The sequence below is a fragment of the Magnolia sinica genome, chromosome 5, assembly GCF_029962835.1.
Source record: "Magnolia sinica isolate HGM2019 chromosome 5, MsV1, whole genome shotgun sequence".
NCBI lineage: Eukaryota > Viridiplantae > Streptophyta > Magnoliopsida > Magnoliales > Magnoliaceae > Magnolia > Magnolia sinica.
In genome coordinates, this window is record NC_080577.1 from 22,982,758 (window position 1) to 23,002,857 (window position 20,100).

At 43.3% G+C, this 20,100-nt stretch overlaps 1 protein-coding gene across 1 annotated transcript in view; it reads right to left on the reverse strand.

Annotated features, from left to right (window-relative positions):
• Positions 1 to 614: 614 nt before the first annotated feature.
• Positions 615 to 20,100, reverse strand: part of LOC131245752 (WD repeat-containing protein WDS homolog) — a 30,874-nt gene continuing 11,388 nt past the window's right edge. Inside the window, exons 2-4 of the mRNA XM_058245428.1 lie at positions 6,609 to 6,710; positions 1,461 to 2,093; positions 615 to 962 (exon numbers count right to left, since the gene is read on the reverse strand). Of these exons, the coding sequence (XP_058101411.1) occupies positions 783 to 962; positions 1,461 to 2,093; positions 6,609 to 6,710 (915 nt within the window). The 3' untranslated portion in view covers positions 615 to 782. The remainder of the gene's footprint in view (positions 963 to 1,460; positions 2,094 to 6,608; positions 6,711 to 20,100) is intronic.

Consider the following 20,100-nt stretch of genomic DNA (forward strand, 5'->3'; position numbering starts at 1 on the left):
TGTGAGGCCCACTTTGAATGTGTGTCATTAATCATTAGGAGCACACCTTTAATGTGGACAATCTATCATGTGGGTCCACCTTGATGTGGACCGTCCATTGTGTGGGCCCCACCTTTGATGTGGACCGCCCATCATGTGAGGCCTCCTTTGACATGGGCCATCCATCACATGGAGAGAGAGAGAGAGAGAGAGAAGTTAAAAGTTGGAAAGCAAGAAAAAAAAAAAAAAAAAAACCTTAAAAAAAAGTAACTTTTAAGTTACTTTCATCACATAAGTTACTTTCATAACGGTGCTTACCACACTAAAACTTAAAAAAGTAACTAATTAACTCAAGTTAAAAAGTTACTTATTGGGTAGTAAGTATCCAAACTGGCCCTTAGCATATCGGGCCTTTCAATTGGTAGTTGGAATGTTGGATATTCGGGAGCCAAACACAAGAAAAGACTTCCATGATACTAATATATTGATCCTGACCATCCCACCAGTTCGACCTATTGGTAGTGCGACCCACATGATAAATAGTTAGTTTATTAGCCATGAACACACTGTTTTAGACATTGGTTTTTTTACTAACCCAAAAGGAAGACAAAATCCAAAATGACACCGCTACAAGAAGAAGAAGAAGAAGAAGAATATACAAAGGGCCCCGCAGAATAAAATACAAAAAGAAAGTGAAAATTTACTTACAAATACACCAAAAGAATAATAGATGATGCACCAGAAATTGAGGGACAAAAAGAAGCTAAGCATCACATCACAATGTACATGGACCAAAGAAACATTCATGCACCCACCTTTTCTGGCTTGCTTCTGCTTGCTCCCCATATCCGAATGGTGTGATCATCGCTTGCTGATGCCAGCATTCGTGGCTTTGCCAGGTTCCAGCTCACACAGTTCACTGTCTTCGAATGGCCCGGTAAGATCTCAATAAGCTTGCAGCTCTGTCGGTGCCAGATGTAGATCTGCAACGAAATGGAACACATGACTCATCAGCATCCATAAATAATAATGCGCGATAGATAAGTTCCAACTTTTCATGTGTATAATCCAATCTGTCCAATAGGTTGGCGCTGCCAGAAGGACTGCCTAGTGAAAAAATTGACTCATTCCACTCATCAGGGGTGGGCCATACCGTACAGAACAATGGATAACAACTGATATAACATAGAAATACAGGTGTGGCCCACTGCATAAGGTGATCTCATGGTGAGGCCAACCTTTTGCGCAGATGTTCCTCCCTCCCTCCCTGCACACTGCATAAGGTGATCCTTATGGTCAGGCTGACCTTTTAGGCGGGACATCCCTCCCTCGCTCCCTCCCTCTACACATATGCATGCATCATATATCCACACATATGCACATGCATGCATGAGCACACATTTCTAAAAGAATGGCATGTCCCATGTGGGATGTTCATGTTCATAGCAAAAGCAGTAAGAAGAATATAAACAGAAACGTACCTGTGAATTCTCACTACCACTGGCAATGAATGCACAATCTGACCCACCAAAGCAGGACCGTATCACGTACTGCCCTTGCTTGTGGCCTGTGTACTTAAATGGTGCGTCCCACTTCCCAGCTACATCCCACATATGGATCTCTTGACTGTTGAGATTGACAATAAGAAACCGACTATCCTTGGAAACAGAGAGCGATGTGATCGGGGAGTCCTCTGAGATGAACCTTTCAGTCCTTGTTTGGAAGTTATATATTTGAATCTCTTTCTCATCACAGACGATGATCAGATGCTCCCCATCCGGTGTCACAACCAGGTCAGAGACCTTTGGCACCCTCACTCCCCTCCAAGCATCCAGCTCATTGCCTTGAATGTCCCACGTGTAGATGCACTTGTCAGGGTTGCAGCTGCCACTAACTAGCCGCTTTGAGTCAGGGAACCATGCACATGAGCTGACAATGGGGCTCCGCTCACCGAACGTGTGCTTGCATGTGCCTGTCTCCACATCCCATAGTTTGAGGACTTCTTCATTGCCACATGTGAGAAGCATTGTGTCGTCAGGGCTCCATGATACGAAGGAAACAGGGTTCCGGTGGCTGCGCAGGATGTGCTTCAACAACACAGTGCCTTCTGATACCTGAAAGATTCAGGCACTACAATCAGAAAACAAAAGCTTTTAAAGCCATTCTGCTTCTAGTTTGCATGAGTAGGAGCTCCTTAGACCGACTTTATATCGTTATGCATTTTAAGTTGCATTCAGATGCACAAGCAAATTGAATCATGAACGTTCAGTAGAAGCATTCATAACGAGCAACCAGCCCTCAGATTGCAAGTATGTTCCTTTCAAATCCAACTTGGAAGCATAGTTTAAAAACTCGAGTCAGTGGTCATTCGGGTTGGGTCAACTCAGAGAATTGACCAGACTCATTTCTTAATAATCATAAATTTTTATATTTACAATTATAAATAGTATTTAAAAAATTTAAGTTAATATAAGGATTATAAAATAAGAAAACTACCAACAAACAGCTTTGTAGAAGGCATCACTACCTCTCTAGAGGACGTCAGTCAATTCTTGTTAACTACATTTTTCCATTTTCAATAAAGACTAATTTTACAAGCCGAGTGACTCAGCTCAAGTCACTGCAAGTTGCGTCGAGTTGACTGAGTTTGCAAGTCGACTCAAGGCGAGTTGATTCGTCATAGTTTCAAGTTGAGTCAGTGAGTTTTAGAACTATGTTTGGAAGTAATGCAATTGCACTTTGGAGCACAAACCCTCAAAATATGAAGGCTATGGAAGGACATTGCAATTTGGTCATTTCAATTCTAGTTGACTGACAATTGCAATTCAATCGGATAGTGCATCCAAACACACTGTTGAATGTTGGTGTGAATCAATTTGAGCAGGCATCCCGAATACTGATGCTTAGAAATTATATGGATCAAAAGACCAATAAACCATTCTTGCATGCGCTCCAATTTAAGTGATGTTGGGCACAGATGAATGGTCCCTAGAAAATGTGAGCATAAGATAAAATGGCAATTAGGGTAGTATAAAGTCAGCTTTGACCATGTGGCAATATCATCCTACGGATCAAATCTCAAATACCATCACGGAAAATTAAATTGAGTTTCTTAAGCAGTTGAATTTAGTTAAACATCTATAGATTTGATACCTGATGATCCTCTTCTAGTTGCTCAGCCAAGCTCACAAACCCAAAACAAGAGCTTGCAAAAGGGATATTCTGAACTAAATAGATCTCTGGTTATGAATTTAGAGCCTTCCAATTTAGGGAGAGTACATGAGTACATAGGCCTATGAACATTTGCTAATTGTTCATTCTAAAGAATGGGGTCCATCACCACACTTGTTCCTAAATGGAAGCTAATGTCATGCCGTTCTAGATTGAAGAAAAAGCCCCAACGGCCAATTGATGACTTGGGAAAGTTACCGAGTGGTCACATTTCTTCTAGCTGATTACTGCCTCTTCTCAACTCATTACCAACTGATATGGTCAGTATACAGAAACTGAATGGTCAAGCTGATGCAGGACAATTAACCACTTGCTCTAAAAGCTTGAATTGATAGAGCATGGCGAATCAATCCCTTTATCTCATAGCCCAGGCCCCACATCCCATGAGTTAGGACCTCGGCCAAACCCCCCTCATGGGCCCCACTTCACATGGGTTCCGCTCCACACGAGCCACCCGCCTCACACGAGTCACTTGCATCACACGGGCCGCCCACCCTGAGTGTGCCCTTGCATCCCACAGGCCACCCCACTCGAGCCTGGTGGGAAAATGTCCCTGCATGACAAGCTCTACCTATTCATAAAGAATCTTTTTTCCAATTAAAATAATTGGAAACAAACATTCGTCGCTTTCTTTCCATGTAAGAAAATTGGCCCAACTGAGCTCTTAAGATTATGTTCCATTAGGACCAGATCCTTAGCAATGTATTCGGTTTCCAAAATAGTCGATCCAAATTGACTTGGTTACTTGCTGTAGTAGGTGCTAGCAACCTGCAAAGAAGTTCGTGAGATGTAGTTCCAATGTTACCTCTTGCAAAAGGAGGCCAGTTGATGCAAAGGTTGTATCAATAACAAGAAGAGAGATAGGTCACTGGAAGTGATGACAAATGGTAGAGATGGGGAGGAGTATCTAAAAATAGAAGAATGGGTCTCTATTTTAGGAAAGTCTTTATGTTGCGCAAATTACTGAAAGTTTCTCATCCATTTTTTTACAGCAGGAAGTCTTCTATTTATAATTGTTTCCATACTAGAAAGACTAATGATGATAAAGTTTCCACTTCATAAAGATAATATTCATAGAAGTTTCTATGTTAAGGAAGTTTCTAATTTGACCTAATTTGATAGGGAGAGGGTTGCATGGTATCCTGTTGTTGTCTTAAAAAAGTATGCATTGAGAAGATATGGGTGTGCACAAGAAGATTCGGGCATGGCCATGGTGGAGAAATTGGTGGGTTCCTTTTTCATGGTAGGTTTAGGTTAAATGGTCAAATGTAGACAGTATCTCGGAAAAGCTTTGAGCAGGTGTAGAATAGGTTCCCTGAACACCACACTGCTGGTTAAAAGGGCTTTTGTATGATGTGAAGAACTGGGTCGGGACATATTCGGCAAACATGTATTGGTGGGCACCTGGCTAGTCTTTACAACCAACTACTTGAGCATGCACTTTCCATTTTTTATTTGATGATAGGCAGCCGGTTGTAAATTTTTTTGCCAATTTACCATTTAAAAGCCAACCCCAAATTATTGGGAGAAAGACCAAGATTCAGATGAAGATGGTGGTGGTGGTTATGCAGATTAAGAACTTGTGTCTCAATCTAAATCTCGGTAGGCAGAGGGATCTGAATTTGGATATGAATCAGCATCAATGATTGGGGTTGGGGATCTTGATCAGCCTAGTAAAAGTATATGGCTGGATCCATGGAGGATGGTGTTTGGTTTCTTTTCCTTTTGTAGCATGATAGGTCTTGTATATACTTCAAAATTTCAGATCTTGCAAATGGAACCACAGCTCTGCTGTCCTAGATCTCCTTCTCTAACTCCGATATTGTTTGAAAAATGATATTTTGCTACATCTCATTCATCATCATCATCATCTAAGCCTTATCCCAACTAATTAGGGTCAGCTACATGAATTCTGTTATTCCATTCCACTATATCGGCCATAACTTCAATTAAACCTTAGCTCATCAAGTCTTTTCTTACTAACTCCAACCACATCCCTTGCCCTTTTAGAGCCTTCAACTCGTACCAATTCACTCCTCCTAACCGGCACAGTTCATGGACTCCATTGCACATGACCAAACCATCTCAGTCTACTTTTCCCTCATCTTATTTACTATCAATGCTACTCCTAAGTTCCCTCAAATGCATTCTTTTCTAATTCCATCCTTCCTCATCTTGCCACTAATCCATCTAACATCCTCAATTCAGCTACAGTCAACCTATGAAAATGTTGTTCTTTGACTGCCCACCATTTTGTCCTATAAAGCATGTCTGGTCTTATAGCTATCTTATAAAACATCCCTTTGTTAGAAAGGTACAAGACAATCACATAAAACTCAAGAGGCACATCTCCATGTCTTCCACCCAGCTTGTATTCTATGGGTAACAACATCCTTCTCGATCTTCGAACTCTCATGAATTATCAACTCAAGATGTTGAAAATGGCCATTTTGGAAACTTCTTGGTCAGCAATCTTAACTAATTCTTCGTTTCCACTCCTATTGTTACTAAAATTGCATTCCATATGCTCTGCAACCACCATTCATTATCATTTTGCTACATCTCATTCTTTTATTGAAATATTGATACAATGCATATAGAAGGCACATGCTTCTATTGTCAGGATTTATGATGATACTCATGGCAATTCACACCAGTGGCCAGCCTGACACAACCCTCCTAATGGCAATGAGAGCACAAAACTCAGGCGCTACGTAACATTCTATGACATAGGCTTTAAAAAAAAAAAAAAAAAACTGTTTTATTGATTAAACAACCGAAAGGTCAAATAATTACAAATCAGCCCAATCATTACAAGAAAGGATGTACCTGCTTGGGGCAGGAGACACCGACACCCATTCAATTACATCGCTTTTTGCCCTGTTGAAAACCCCCATGATATTCCCTATTGCTCCTTTCCCGCCATATCTTCCACAGGCCAGCAAACAAAGCCATTCTCCAGATTCTCCTACCTTCCTTGCCTATCCCTTCGCCATGCCATGACCAAAATTGACTTTGGCATCACCACACCACCCCAAACATTGTCAAGAACATAGGTTTCCCAATGTTGAGAAGAAGAAACAGCCCATATACCCTATCTATATCAACAAATAATGTGACAAAAAACAAGCAATGCTTTTCAAACTCCGTTTTTCTTTCCTTCCTTTTTTTTTTTTTTTAAAATTATTTATTTATTTACTTCTTTATTTTGAAAAGTAAATATCATGAGAAAGAGAAAGAAACTGCAACCAGCTTAGGGAGTCTTTAATAAAAAAATACTTTGGAGAGAAGAAGCCTTTTTAGCTGCTATTGCTGCATTGATGATAGGCCACAAGGCAAACGGAATAGCATAATCCATTTAACATCTATTGTTACAACATATAGAACTTGTACCATACCGTCCATATAATAGCAGTGCAATCACTTGAAGAGGAAGCCAAATACTCCCCATTATTTGAAAACTGTACAAACCAAACTTCATTCTCATGCTGATCTAATATCTGCACACAAGAAGAGAAAATATCAAACTATATGCTGCATATGTTCGTATGATAAAATAAAACAACCATGACAAGAACAGCTAAGAAATGCTAATAATTAAATAAGAGCAACTAAATCACATAGATAGGGCTGGCAAGGGGCAGGCCTGCTGTTGGTTCAGGCCCAAATTTTTAACAAGTTATGCCGGGCCAGGCCTATTCAAAACATTGACTTTGCCTGGCCCAGGCCCGGCTCATTGCCAGCCCTACCTACAGAAGTTGAAAGCAATATGAAGAACCCGGCCATCAATTTATCAAGTATATGATTTGGAATAGTTGTTGGATGATATGCAAATAGCTGGGCTACATTGTAGGTTTGGCATGTAATCAGCATTTGGTAAGTAATAATATGCGTGGGCAGGCTCCCTACTATTCCCAACAAGCAACTACTTGAGCATTCCTTTCCACTTTTGGTAAGATGGTGATAAACTTATGTGCCTCAGCGCCAACTTGGGTGCACGTCTTTATTACTCAGTGGGGTAAACGTGTGTTGATGCACTTCCTACTATTCCCTGCAGCTAACTTGAGCATGACCTTTTCACTTTTGGTCCGATGGAGATACATTTGTGTGCTCTAAAAGGATAGTGCTCAGAGGGCTCGCATGACAGTGCATGCTCTAGGCATAATTTTTTGAAATTTCCCCTTCGGGGTAGTGTCAATAGTTGTGTTAAAGTGCAGTGTCGGGACTGATTATGTTGACATGTGACTTGTGTTACCAATCATGTATCAGTTGGTTCCTTGCAATCTTGAGCAGCCAGTCACCTAAGCATGACCATGTGTGTGGTGGGTTTTTCTAGCTTAGTGGTTTGCCTAGCAACTACACCTCCATGACCCTACTTTGCTTGCTCACACTTTGGGGAGTGCATGCAATAGTTGGGTTGTGGGAATACTGGGTGGGATCATATTGGCATGTGAGTGGTGTCAATGTGAGTCGTTGTCATTGCCGTTTCCAATAGCCCTAGTAAAAGAGTTCATATATATATATATATATAAAGAGAGAGAGAGAGAGAGAGAGAGAGAGAGAGAGAGAGAGAGAGAGAGAGAGCTGGCAAGAGGGGGTTTGTGAAAGAGGAAGGTCATCTAAAGGGCAGCTGATCTTAGAACTTTTGCCAATCAATTATCTACCACGTACCATTTAAAATTCAACGGTACTTAAATATGTTAGTTCAATGTGTTTACACCCATTTCCGGCACCCTGACGTGGACCAATGTAAAGCAGCCACGTGTTGACACTACGGCTTTAGTACTCACGAAAATCCTACTCGTGCTCGAAGATATCTTCAATTGATCTTCTTTCGACCATACGTATTCCACTATTAATGCGGAGGCACAGACCCTTACGCATACCTTTAAGGGAGCAAACAATTGCATGCCACGATTAAACGAGCCAATTACTGCGGCAGTGTGCTAAGCACATTTATAAAAGACCCACTGAGAGAACGTATCCGATCATAGATCTAGCTATAATACGATCGGCGAGGCCGTCTCTTACAGTCCTTCCAAAATGGGAGATCTTTCTAGAAATGTTTGGAGAGTCTGCGACGTTCGAGAATGTTCCGAATATCTGAAGATTGAATCCATGTCCAAGCAAATCTCTAGCTATGGTTCGGATCCAACTAAGGAGAAAGCAGACATAAGGTAGAATGGGTCCAAGCCATACATTAATCGGAATTAAAAGAATGGGAGAGCTCAATGAAGGATCTGACCCATCCGATAACAGATCAGTATTAGGTGGATCTGGTCCATCCAACACCATGATTGGAAGAGACAGAGAGACCATCCAAATGAGTGGCCATGATCGATTTGATGTCCAGGATCAACGGTAGAGATTCTCCTGATTGACCCAAAATCTAATTAGTGGGTCACGAACATCTCCCATTAAGGGATCAACAACGAGAAGAAGATCCGAGAAACTAACAGTTCCTGATATGTTTGGAATCCTTCCTATTCGGAACGCATGGCGTAAACACGAAGGATCCAAGATCAACAAGGAAACCCAACGAGAGTTTAGTTGCCTCGACAAGCTATACAAGGAGCAATCGAAAAAGAGCTTGATGCCCCACGCCAAACACATCTATCTACTTTTCAATTTATCTTTTATTTATCGTCTTTTATCTTAGCATAGCCTAGTCAAGCTTTAGCATAAATCGCTACTATCTAGCATCCACCGCTATAATACCGTAGGATTAGATTAAATGTCCATGACCATAAGTTGTTGGATCTTGATAAACTGAGTTCTTATTTAGGTGATCACACCCATCCGGTCACATCCTGCTGACCATTCGCCTCGATCATCTATTCCGACAGACAAGTCAGGTATTTATCCCTCGTTTGCTTATTTCTTTAAGTTAATTTTCAATACTTTGTCGTTTGTAATAGGACACATTCAATTAATGAAAAAAACATTGTTCAACCATTTTTATTTATTTGTTCATCCTCATTCTTTTAAAAAGTGTATTGCGATTGTATTGGTGAAAGAACAAGTCCTTAGACACGAGGCAAAATAAAATAAAATAATCCAGTCGGAAGGGTTAACCCCTACCCTTTCACAAGTCGCTTGATCGTTGATCACAATTGATGGTTGAGAGGATAGTTGGATCCCGCGTCTGGTCTCTACTTGGTTTGATTCAAAACAGGGGACACTAGCGGTTCAATCAAACATTGAGTCGACTACTACTTTGGCATGCTCGTGCATCATAATCACACACGAAAATTGAATACAGACCCTCGATCACACGTGTGGCCTTGTGTTTGATTGAATTGACACCACTTTTTTGGCACGCTCATTGGGAGCCAATAAAGCTTTATACTTTTTAATACAATATGATGCCTCCTAAATCTAAAAAGGCTAGTTCTGTTGCTGACACTTCGGAAGAACAACAAGACTTGGGCCAACCCATTGTCGACATTGAAGCAGAATCGTCTTCACAGCCAGTCTCCAGCGATTTTGCCACATTCCTTGAACGATTCGATGGATTTATGTAGCATGTCACTAGGGTAATGAAGTCATAATTAGAAATATTCAAGAGAACGGCTGCCAGTCTTCTTTTGAGACTTGACGCCATTGAGATGCATTCTACTCCTTCCCACCTTGGTGTGCGGGAGATAGAACAACCTGTTGAGCTCCCAACCAGATCCGGCCAGATCGAACGGCAAGGTCAACATTCACCGCCTCCACCAACGACAAGGAACGATCAAGATGGTCGGTTGTAACCAGCCAGAACACCTTGACCGACAGAGTTACTACCCATCTAGGCATCAATACCCGACCAATACAGGTAACTCGTGAGGGCAACCGGATGCCCAATTGTTACCATATACCCTTCTGATCGAAACGCAAGGGGGGCAACCTCTAGACGAGTCGACTGGCCATAATGAAATCTAGAGAGCTGAGTACCAGGGGGGCAACCCCAAGTAGCCTCGGCCATCCATCAGGGACACTATAGAACAGAGGTGCCCAGGGGGCAACCTTTGGCCACACCTCTGTTCCATAATGGCTACCACAGGACTGAGGCGCTCGGGGGGCAACTGTCGACTACGCCTCTTATCCACAACGGCTACCAAAGAGTAGAAGCGCTTAGGGCGCAACCTTCGGGCCCCGCCTCTCCCAACAGTCGTCCCTTACGCAGTGTAGGGCCGAACCCTGACTAGCCTCCTAGATATCCCGGCCGGAAAAATTTGCCAAGCTCGCAATGACTGCTCGGCCAAGACAATATTATAGGGCTCATCCATCAGTACGGAGTTCAACCAAACAGCCGACGAGTTGCTCGGCCGATCCACAGAAAACCTTATCCTAAGTGGGTCGATCGAAATTATGAGTTTCCCAGAGGTTTCAAGTTCCCCGAGTTCACCTTGTTCTTGGGAAATAATGAGATCTCCACAATTGAACACATTGGTCGCTTCACCATGCAATGTGATGTGGCGTCCCATAATGACTTTCTGAAGCTCAAACTATTCGGGAATTCCTTGACAAGGACTGCATTCACATGGTATATAAACCTACCAACCAACTTGGTCCAGACCTGGACTGAGATAGAAGAAAATTTTCATACACGGTTCCATCGAACTGAGCCAGAAATATCTATGGCCGACCTTTCCAGGCAAAGGCAATTGCCGAAAGAGTCGGTCGAGCAATTTATTGTCCGATTCAAGGTCGCCATAAACCGTTGCCCAGTCATTCTGCCCAAGGCTAAGTTCGTCAGGTTGGCCTTAGAAGGCATGGGCTTTGAGCTTCGTAAGAAATTTGAAGTGTGTACTTGGAGACTTGTTTCAGTTATCAACCAAGGCAACCAGGTAGAAGTGAATCCTCCAAGAGGAGCAACAACGGATGAATGTGTCCAAGGGCACCTTTTATCACGACCCTAATTATGAGTTGGCCGTCGCGGAAATAGTGCCCGCACAACCAAGCGACGATTGTGACACCTATTACAAGGTGGCTATGGCCAAGATAATCGGTACATTTGATTGGCCCTAAAAAAGGTTGTGCACAACCTCAGCCATGGTAAACCCGAGAAAGGGTGAGCCTAAGGTTGCCAGACAATATACATTTGACATCTCCAAGACCAAGGAAATATTCGATACTCTACTCGAGAGCAAGTTCATCAAATTCCCCGCCCATCAGAAAATCCCCTCGGCCGAAGACCTAACAAAGGGAGTTTATTGTAAATGGCACAGCACTAAGAAGCATTCTACTAAAAATTGTGTTGTGTTTAGAAACCTAGTGTAGGACAACATTGACAAAGGTATAATCAAGTCCCTAGGATGGAAGGAAAGGTAATAGAGGTTGATGTCACTTACACCTCGGAGATGGTCGCTATCAACACAGTCCAAGCCAACATCGAAGCAATTGACCATCATGAGGAGCACTCAAAAGTACTCCACACATCCAAACAAAACAGTCCACGCTTGAGCGCCCCACCATTAGCGTCTCAAATAGAAGAATTGCATATTCCCGCTAAAGTGACTCCCAACATGTTGTCGGTCACTATGACCAACATGACTACAAGCCCAAGCCCATCGTTGACTAGGAAGGGCGGACCCACTAAGAGCACAATAGGTCCTCTAAAAAGGGCATTTAAAGACAAGGGAAAGGCCCCGATGGTGTGTCAGGACCCCCCGATAGTTCGAACGCTTGAAAACTTGAGCACGATTCTCAAACCTTCATTTTCCACTAATGCCATAAAAGGATGTATTAGGGATGAAATTAGGGGCGTCAGCAAATACAACATAAGCCCAAAGCCCTGATGAGATGAGGAAGGACTGGTTCTCAACACAGGCAAGCATCAACCAAATCAGCTCGTTGCAAAGGTCACAAACTTCGGTAGAATTCATGGGACTAAGGGCAGCAAGGAGAAAGGCGGCTCACCTGCCAATTCCCGAGCTGTCAAAAGGACAACTGCCACAAGGTTAGGACCTTATCGCGCTCGACAGACAGCAAACACGCAAAGGCACCTAGTCAGATACACAAGGGACGAACTACTATGCCTAAGGCCCAGTCGACAAGCAACTAGAGGGTACCCCATTGAGAGAAATAGCAATGTCGCCAAAGCAATTCCTAAAACTGACCTCGGCCGATGGGCAGCCAAAGGAAAATTGCCAATTGGTCAAGTACAAGTTTGTGCATATCAAAAGTATGTTGAGTGCGATATTGAAAAAAAAAAAAAACAAAACAAAACAGTATGTCGAGTGCATTCGCCACATCATAAATACGGACTACCAAGCAACCCTCATAATCAGGCCCAAGGAAAACCGCCTGCACTAGGGCAGTCCAAGGCTAAAAAAGACGTCTTCGAAGGAAAAGGGCTGCTAAAAGGAAGAAACGGGATGTAGACCAAGGCAGCCAACAAGGAGAGAATACCCTTCTCCCTCGACTGGTAGCCTTGCAAGAACATATGCAAGCCAAGAAGCAACCACAAAAAGGTACCCAAGGGCAGGACAAGGAACCCTTGCGAGGAAAATCTGCGAAGAAGGCAGTTTGAAAGGAATAGAGGTTGAAGGCACTGGCTGCGTCAACTGCTTAGGAGTAGTCATAAATAGAATAAAGGAGGCCGAAGGGACGGCCCGAAAGCCCAACTAAGGGCATCCTATAGTATATGTTATTTCCTTTCAGTTAATGATGTATGGCTAACCAAATATGGTCTGGCCACGAATACTCGATTTTTAGAATTTGAATAAATGATCAAGCACTTAGAGCAAAATGTATTTAATTAACTTATGATTGCAACGACCCCGCAAAAAGATTGGCCCCCACCAATATTCAATTACCAAAAGGATCAGCCTGTGGCCAATCCCACTTGTGTTTTATATATATATATATATATATAAAGAGTTTTTAAAGTTTCGCGCAAGAAAAGGAAAGGGAGGAAATCATAAATTTTCTTCAAGGGTCAAACCCTACCCTTTGATGCTCCAAAAGTCACCGCCTAGCTTCACAGACTAGGCGCAGCGCTTCTAGTTGTTCGGCTTCCCAGACAGTCAATTCGGCCTCCAGCTTATCTAGTCATTGCATCATCCCCCTCCCTCTCTCAAGTAGTTGCCTCCTCTCCTCCGTTCGTGTCCTGATCGTTGCAACAGCCTAAGCACAGCGATCCTGCATCATCTTGATCTCGACCTCAAGCTTGCCATCATCCTTGCTAGCTCTTCCACCTCTTGATTGAGCATTGGGAGTTGCTCATCAATTTCCTCCATAACGCTCTGCAATTCACCCTCCTCTTGGCCGAGCGCCAAATACTCTTCCTTTACGAATAAGGAGAGCTTGAACATCTTGTTTCGCTCCTCAAAACGAGCAGTTGCAGCATCTAGGCGATCTCGAGAGTATGTCTACTCGTACAAAACCGACATAATCTCCTCCGCATGCACCAACTTAAGAGCCCATACTTCGTTGTTCCCGAGTACCTGTTGAAGCTCACCAAGGGCGTCCGAAACGCTAGCAAGCTCCTTCGAGGAAGTTTGATCAAGGATGTCAAGCCGGAAGAACCGATCAACGAACTGCTTCAGCCCCTCAACACTTCGACACACTGGAGGACCATCCAATACTCCTTGGGACATCATAAATCCCTCTAAATGGGCGAAAGATTCAAGAGCAGAGGCCTTCGCGAAGTCTTGGTCAACTACCCTCGAAAATGATGCAGATGGAAGGTCATGCACTCGTTCCTCGTCTCTGTCCGAAGCAATAGTGGCAACATCGGAACAGTGCTCGTACACTGCCAGTTTGAGAGATGCGACCCCCGTCGGTGCAATCTCCTTCGATTGGGGGATGTTAGGATTAGAAAAGTCGACAAGGACATCCTCCCTTAAAACTTGCCCCGGAAAACGGGGTTCTTCGGCAGCACCACTCATTGAGGGGAAGTCAGCACCCTCAGACTCTCTTCCCCAACTGACAAATGCAGCATCTTCAGCATGGCCAGCCATGGGTGAGGCTCGTGACACTCCATTATCTGTAATAAGGGAAGGTGGTATAACTCCTTCTGTGACAAGAGCCGTGGTCGGGGGCAACCTCCTCAACAGGCATCAGAGTGGTCTCTTTAATAGGCGCGGCCGGCGTCAATTCCCTGTACTCACCTACTCAAGGGACCAGTGAGATCTCATTGATAGAAGCTTGGGACCTATCCTTAGTCAAGGTAACGACTACTCGACAACCAAAACAAGGAGTCGACTTAAATGTCCCGAAAGTTGTCGACCCTTTGACAACTACCAACCCTGGGGACGTCATCTAACCATGCGGTCCAGTGGCCGTGTTCTTCCAACGAATTTCACCTCTTGCGGGGTCTACGTTCTTTGTCTCCTCAACGACAAGAGATGCCTGCAGGATAGACGGAGTAGTGTCCAGCCAAACTTATTGACGTTTGAAGAAAGGTTCAAGGTTTTCCTCTTCTTCATTCTCTGCAACTGATACTGCAAGAGAAAAGATGGGGAAATGTGAAGGGGCAAAATATTTTAGGAAAAGGAAAATGAGATGAAAGCCCAACAAGATAATTACCTTTGGAAGGAGCAGAAGTAATTGGGGCTACGAACAATTGGACAACTGGAACGTGTGGTTGAGCAACAGGGGCTTCGATTGTCGTTCTCTCTTGGATTGTAACCCTAGGCAAAGGACAACGGACCACATTCGTCCCCTTTCTGGCAAAGGACTCGACCATCAGTTGCTTCTTCTTATCAATAACCCCACATGGAGGTCCTCTTGCTTGACCGGTCTTACCTCCAGCCGGACGGCTACTTGGAGTAGTTGGACCATGCGAAGCTCGGGAAGCATCAACATGACCTCTAAGAGATAGACGTGTTGTTATTACAACCTCCAAGAACGTGTTGTTGTTACAGACAGCCAGGGTGCAGCTCCTCGGAAAGTGGATTTTACCACAGTAGTAGGGCCCATAGCGCCAACGACAGCCTTGTGATTGGCCAAAACGACCGTTTCCACGAGTCTGAGGAATTTGGGGCTCAGCAAGAAAAAGGTCACCTAGAGAAGTAAATATTGAGAATCCCAGTACAACTTCCACCAAGTCTGAAACTTGGCCACAACAAATAGACGAAGCGATATGCGAGTCAGGAAGACCAGCCTACTGGCAGTTCCCTCGAATTCCTCCCAAATTGAACGAAGTTCATCCCAATGGTGGAGAATCCTCCTCAAAAGAAGCTGCACATTCATCGAGGGGTAGCAAGGCGGAAGAGGAATGCCTTAGACCAAACCGAATTAGTGCACATATAAAGTGACCAGATAGAACTCAACACCAGTCTTGGCAATTGAGGTTGTGGACCAAAAATGCTCCAGGTTTGAGAGGTCCCGGGAAATTAAAAAGCTGGCCCACAACTAGCGTAACATCTCCAAAGTAACAGAATTGAAAAGACCATGTCGAATGCACCTAAACCAATCCGAACCGTGAGTCATTCCGAAGAAGGGAAAGAAGTACTTGTTCGGGAGTTTCTTCAGATCAATAAAAAAGATTTGTAGATAATATTGGAACAAGTGTTCTTTGATCCGGTAGTAGGTCAATTGGTGATAGCCATGAGTGGGAGACCGAGGAGGGATTTCTTTAGAAATGGCAAAGCTGGGTGGAGGAAAGTATTCACAAAGCCATAATTGAAGAAGCCACAAGGGGCCCCTACAATGATGAAGGTTCCTGGACACCAAGTTGTGGAGAGTGAGGTGCAGGTAGGAAAGGACAAAAGGAACAAGGGCCAGATGACGGTCGGTAGCCAGTGACTCAGCCAGCTCATTGTATTCCTTGGTTATTTGGCCAACAAGACACAACAAACACAGCGACACAACCACATCGGTAAAAAAAGCAGTGTTGTTGATGTGACACGGGTCCTTACCCCATTTCCTCACGTAGGTAGGTAGCATACGCAACATTGGCCCACTGGTTGTTGAAGGAAGGAGAGGACCATGAGCTTGATAGCTCAACACACTCACCCAAGGAAGGAAGGCCTGTGGGTGCACGGACATCAAGGATGGTAGGGTTCATAAACCCTTAAGGACAATGGAAGCAATTCGTAGAAGAGCTCCAGAAGCAGACGGCTACTGCAAACAAGGTAGGATGCATGATCGTCTCAATCCGGGAAACCTGCGTACAACTGAAAATCCCAGTGGTTCTCTAGTGGTCCCCAAATGCAGACTCGACATGGTTCAGCCAAATGATCCAGTTTGGAGTAGGACAAGGCCGTAATCGATGGCGGGAACTAGAAGGATTCCATCAAAACTAGTTTAGAGAAGGGGCTCGCAAAAGAAGTCTCTCTTGGAGATACAAAGGAAAGAAAGAGAAGAGAAGAAAAATCCTCGGTCCGAGTAGGGGAGAAGACTGGACCGAGAAGACATTGATCCGGTTGGCCAACCTCATAGCGAGTAAGGGTGTCTAGAAGGACGAAGTCGGCCAGACACTCAATAACAAGATTGATTAACTCAGGGGTTGGGACGTCCATGGCAACCGACTCGGACTCAGTTTGGGAATCTCTAGAAGAAGAAGCCATGAAACAAGATGACTGGAGAAGAAATAATGAAGTCAATCGAAGGAAAGGAAAGTGAAGGAATGATTGCAATGGAAACGTAACCATATAAAAGCAAAATAAAACATTGGGTTTCACATCCGCAATAAAAGCTAGCAATCATGCCAGGAGAATTCCGATGCTCACATTAACCCGCATGATGATTGAGCGCGATCCCCGAGCTGCTACGCGTCACACGTCGGAACGGCCGCCGAAATTCAGACATTTAACGTCCCATCGCATCTCTCGATGACAAGGGATGTGGGGGGGCATTGTTTGCACCCATTTTTGGCACCCTGACATGGACCAATGAAAGCAACCACATGTTGACACTACAAGTTTGGTACTCACGGAAATCCTACTCACGCTTGAAGATATCTTCGATTGATTTTCCTTCGACGATAATCCTACTCGCGCTCGAAGATATGTTCAATTGATTGTCCTTCGACGATACGCATTCCATTATTAATGTGGAGGAACAAACTCTTAACAATACCTTTAATGCCACGTGACCAAGATTAAACAAGCCAATTAATGTCACAGCGTGTCGAGCATGTTTATAAAAGACCCACCAAGAGAATGTATCCTATCAGAAATCTAGCTATGATACAATTGGCGAGGTTATCTCTTATAGTCCTAAAATGGGAGATCTTCCCAAAGACGTTCGGAGAGTCTGCGGCATTCAAGATGTTCTGAATATCTAAAGATCGAATCCATATCCAAGCAAATCCAATTATGGTTCAGATCCAACTTAAGAGAAAGCAAACATCAGGCAAAACAGGTCCAAGCCGTACATTAATCAAAATTAAAAGAATGAAAGAGCTCAATGAAGGATCTGACTCGTCCGGTAACAGATCAATATCAAGTGGATCTCATCCGTCCGACACCATGATCGGAAGAGACAGACCATCCAAATGAGTGGCCATGATTGATTTGAGGCCGAGATTAGCGGCAGAGATTCTCCTGATTGACCCCAAATTCAATTAGTGGGCCACGAACATTTCTCATCAAGGGATCAACTACGAGAAGATCCGAGAAACCAGCAGTTCCAAATCTATTTGGAATCCTTCCTATTCTGAATGCATGACGTAAACGCGGAGGATCCAGGATAAAAAAGGAAACCTAGTGAGGGTTTAGCTATCTTGACAAGCTATAAAAGGAACAATTGAAGAAGAGCTCGAGGCCCCACGACAAACATATCTATCTACTTTTCAATTTCTCTTTCATTTATCGTCTTTTATCTTAGCATAGACTAGCCTAGCTTTAGCATGGATCGCTATTGTCCAGCATCTACTGCTATAGTACTGTAGGATTAGATTAAATGTCCACAACCCTTAGTTGTTGGATCCTGATCAACTTACTTAGGTGATCACACCTATCCGGTCACATCCTGCTGACTATTTGCCTTGATCATCTGTTCCGACAAACGGGTCAGGTATTTATCTCTTGTTTGTTTATTTCTCTAAGTTACTTTTCAATACTTTGTCGACTGTAATGGGCCACATTCAATTAATGAAATCGGCATTGTACAACTATTTTTATTTATTTGTTCATCCTCATTCTTTTAAGAAGTGTATTGCGATTGCACTGGTGAAAGAATGGGTCCTCAGGCACAAGACAAAAGGAATCCATTTGGAAGGGCTAAGCCCTACCCTTTCACAAGTCGCCCGATCACTAATCACAACCAGTGGTTGAGAGGATATCTAGATCCCGCATCCAATCTCTACTCAATCTGACTCAACGCGGAGGACACTAGTAGTTCAATCAAACAATGAGTCGAGTACAACTCTGGCAAGCTCGCGCATCATAATCACACACGAAATCCGAATACAAGCCCTAGTTCACACGCGTGGCCTTGTGTTTGATTAAATTGACACAACACAAGGTATCGCAGTACTTTTTATCTAGTATTTTGTAAGTCACATAGGGGGATTCAAGTAATTGGTGTTTTTTTTTTTTGTAAATGGCAACCTTGAATAGCTCTACTTTTTTATTAGTTACATACAGAACCACAGTGGTTTCTAGAAAGAATCTATCCAATTTATATATATATATATAGAAAGAGAGAGAGAGAGAGAGAGAGAGAGAGAGAGAGAGAGAGAGAGAGATGGTTTCCTATTGTGTCATAGGAAACCATCCATGTGAGCAAGTGGGCCCCATCGTCATGCATATGTGAAATCTACTTTTGACCATTAGATGTGTTGCATCGTGTTAGGCCAGGTACAAAAAATCAGGCCAATCCATGATTCAGGTTAGCCACACCAAGGGAAATAGTTAGGAGTGAACGCCCACTCTTGATTTCACAAGGACCCTTTAAATTACAAAATGGCCTGGTTGTAACACTGGATGACAAACCTAATGTGCAAGATGGATTTGACATACATAGTATGGTGTTTCCACTAGTGTGGGCTACCTAAATCTTGGATCAACCTGAATTTTGGGCCACAAGCCTAACATGGAGTGACACACCTGATGGTCAGATTGGATCTAATATACACATCACAGTGGGGCGCACTGGGCCAGCATCCTGCTGACTGTTTGCCTTGATCATCTGTTCCGACAAACGGGTCAGGTATTTATCTCTTGTTTGTTTATTTCTCTAAGTTACTTTTCAATACTTTGTCGACTGTAATGGGCCACATTCAATTAATGAAATCGGCATTGTACAACTATTTTTATTTATTTGTTCATCCTCATTCTTTTAAGAAGTGTATTGCGATTGCACTGGTGAAAGAATGGGTCCTCAGGCACAAGATAAAAGGAATCCATTTGGAAGGGCTAAGCCCTACCCTTTCACAAGTCGCCCGATCACTAATCACAACCAGTGGTTGAGAGGATATCTAGATCCCGCATCCAATCTCTACTCAATCTGACTCAACGCGGAGGACACTAGTAGTTCAATCAAACAATGAGTCGAGTACAACTCTGGCAAGCTCGCGCATCATAATCACACACGAAATCCGAATACAAGCCCTAGTTCACACGCGTGGCCTTGTGTTTGATTAAATTGACACAACACAAGGTATCGCAGTACTTTTTATCTAGTATTTTGTAAGTCACATAGGGGGATTCAAGTAATTGGTGTTTTTTTTTTTTTGTAAATGGCAACCTTGAATAGCTCTACTTTTTTATTAGTTACATACAGAACCACAGTGGTTTCTAGAAAGAATCTATCCAATTTATATATATATATATATATAGAAAGAGAGAGAGAGAGAGAGAGAGAGAGAGAGAGAGAGATGGTTTCCTATTGTGTCATAGGAAACCATCCATGTGAGCAAGTGGGCCCCATCGTCATGCATATGTGAAATCTACTTTTGACCATTAGATGTGTTGCATCGTGTTAGGCCAGGTACAAAAAATCAGGCCAATC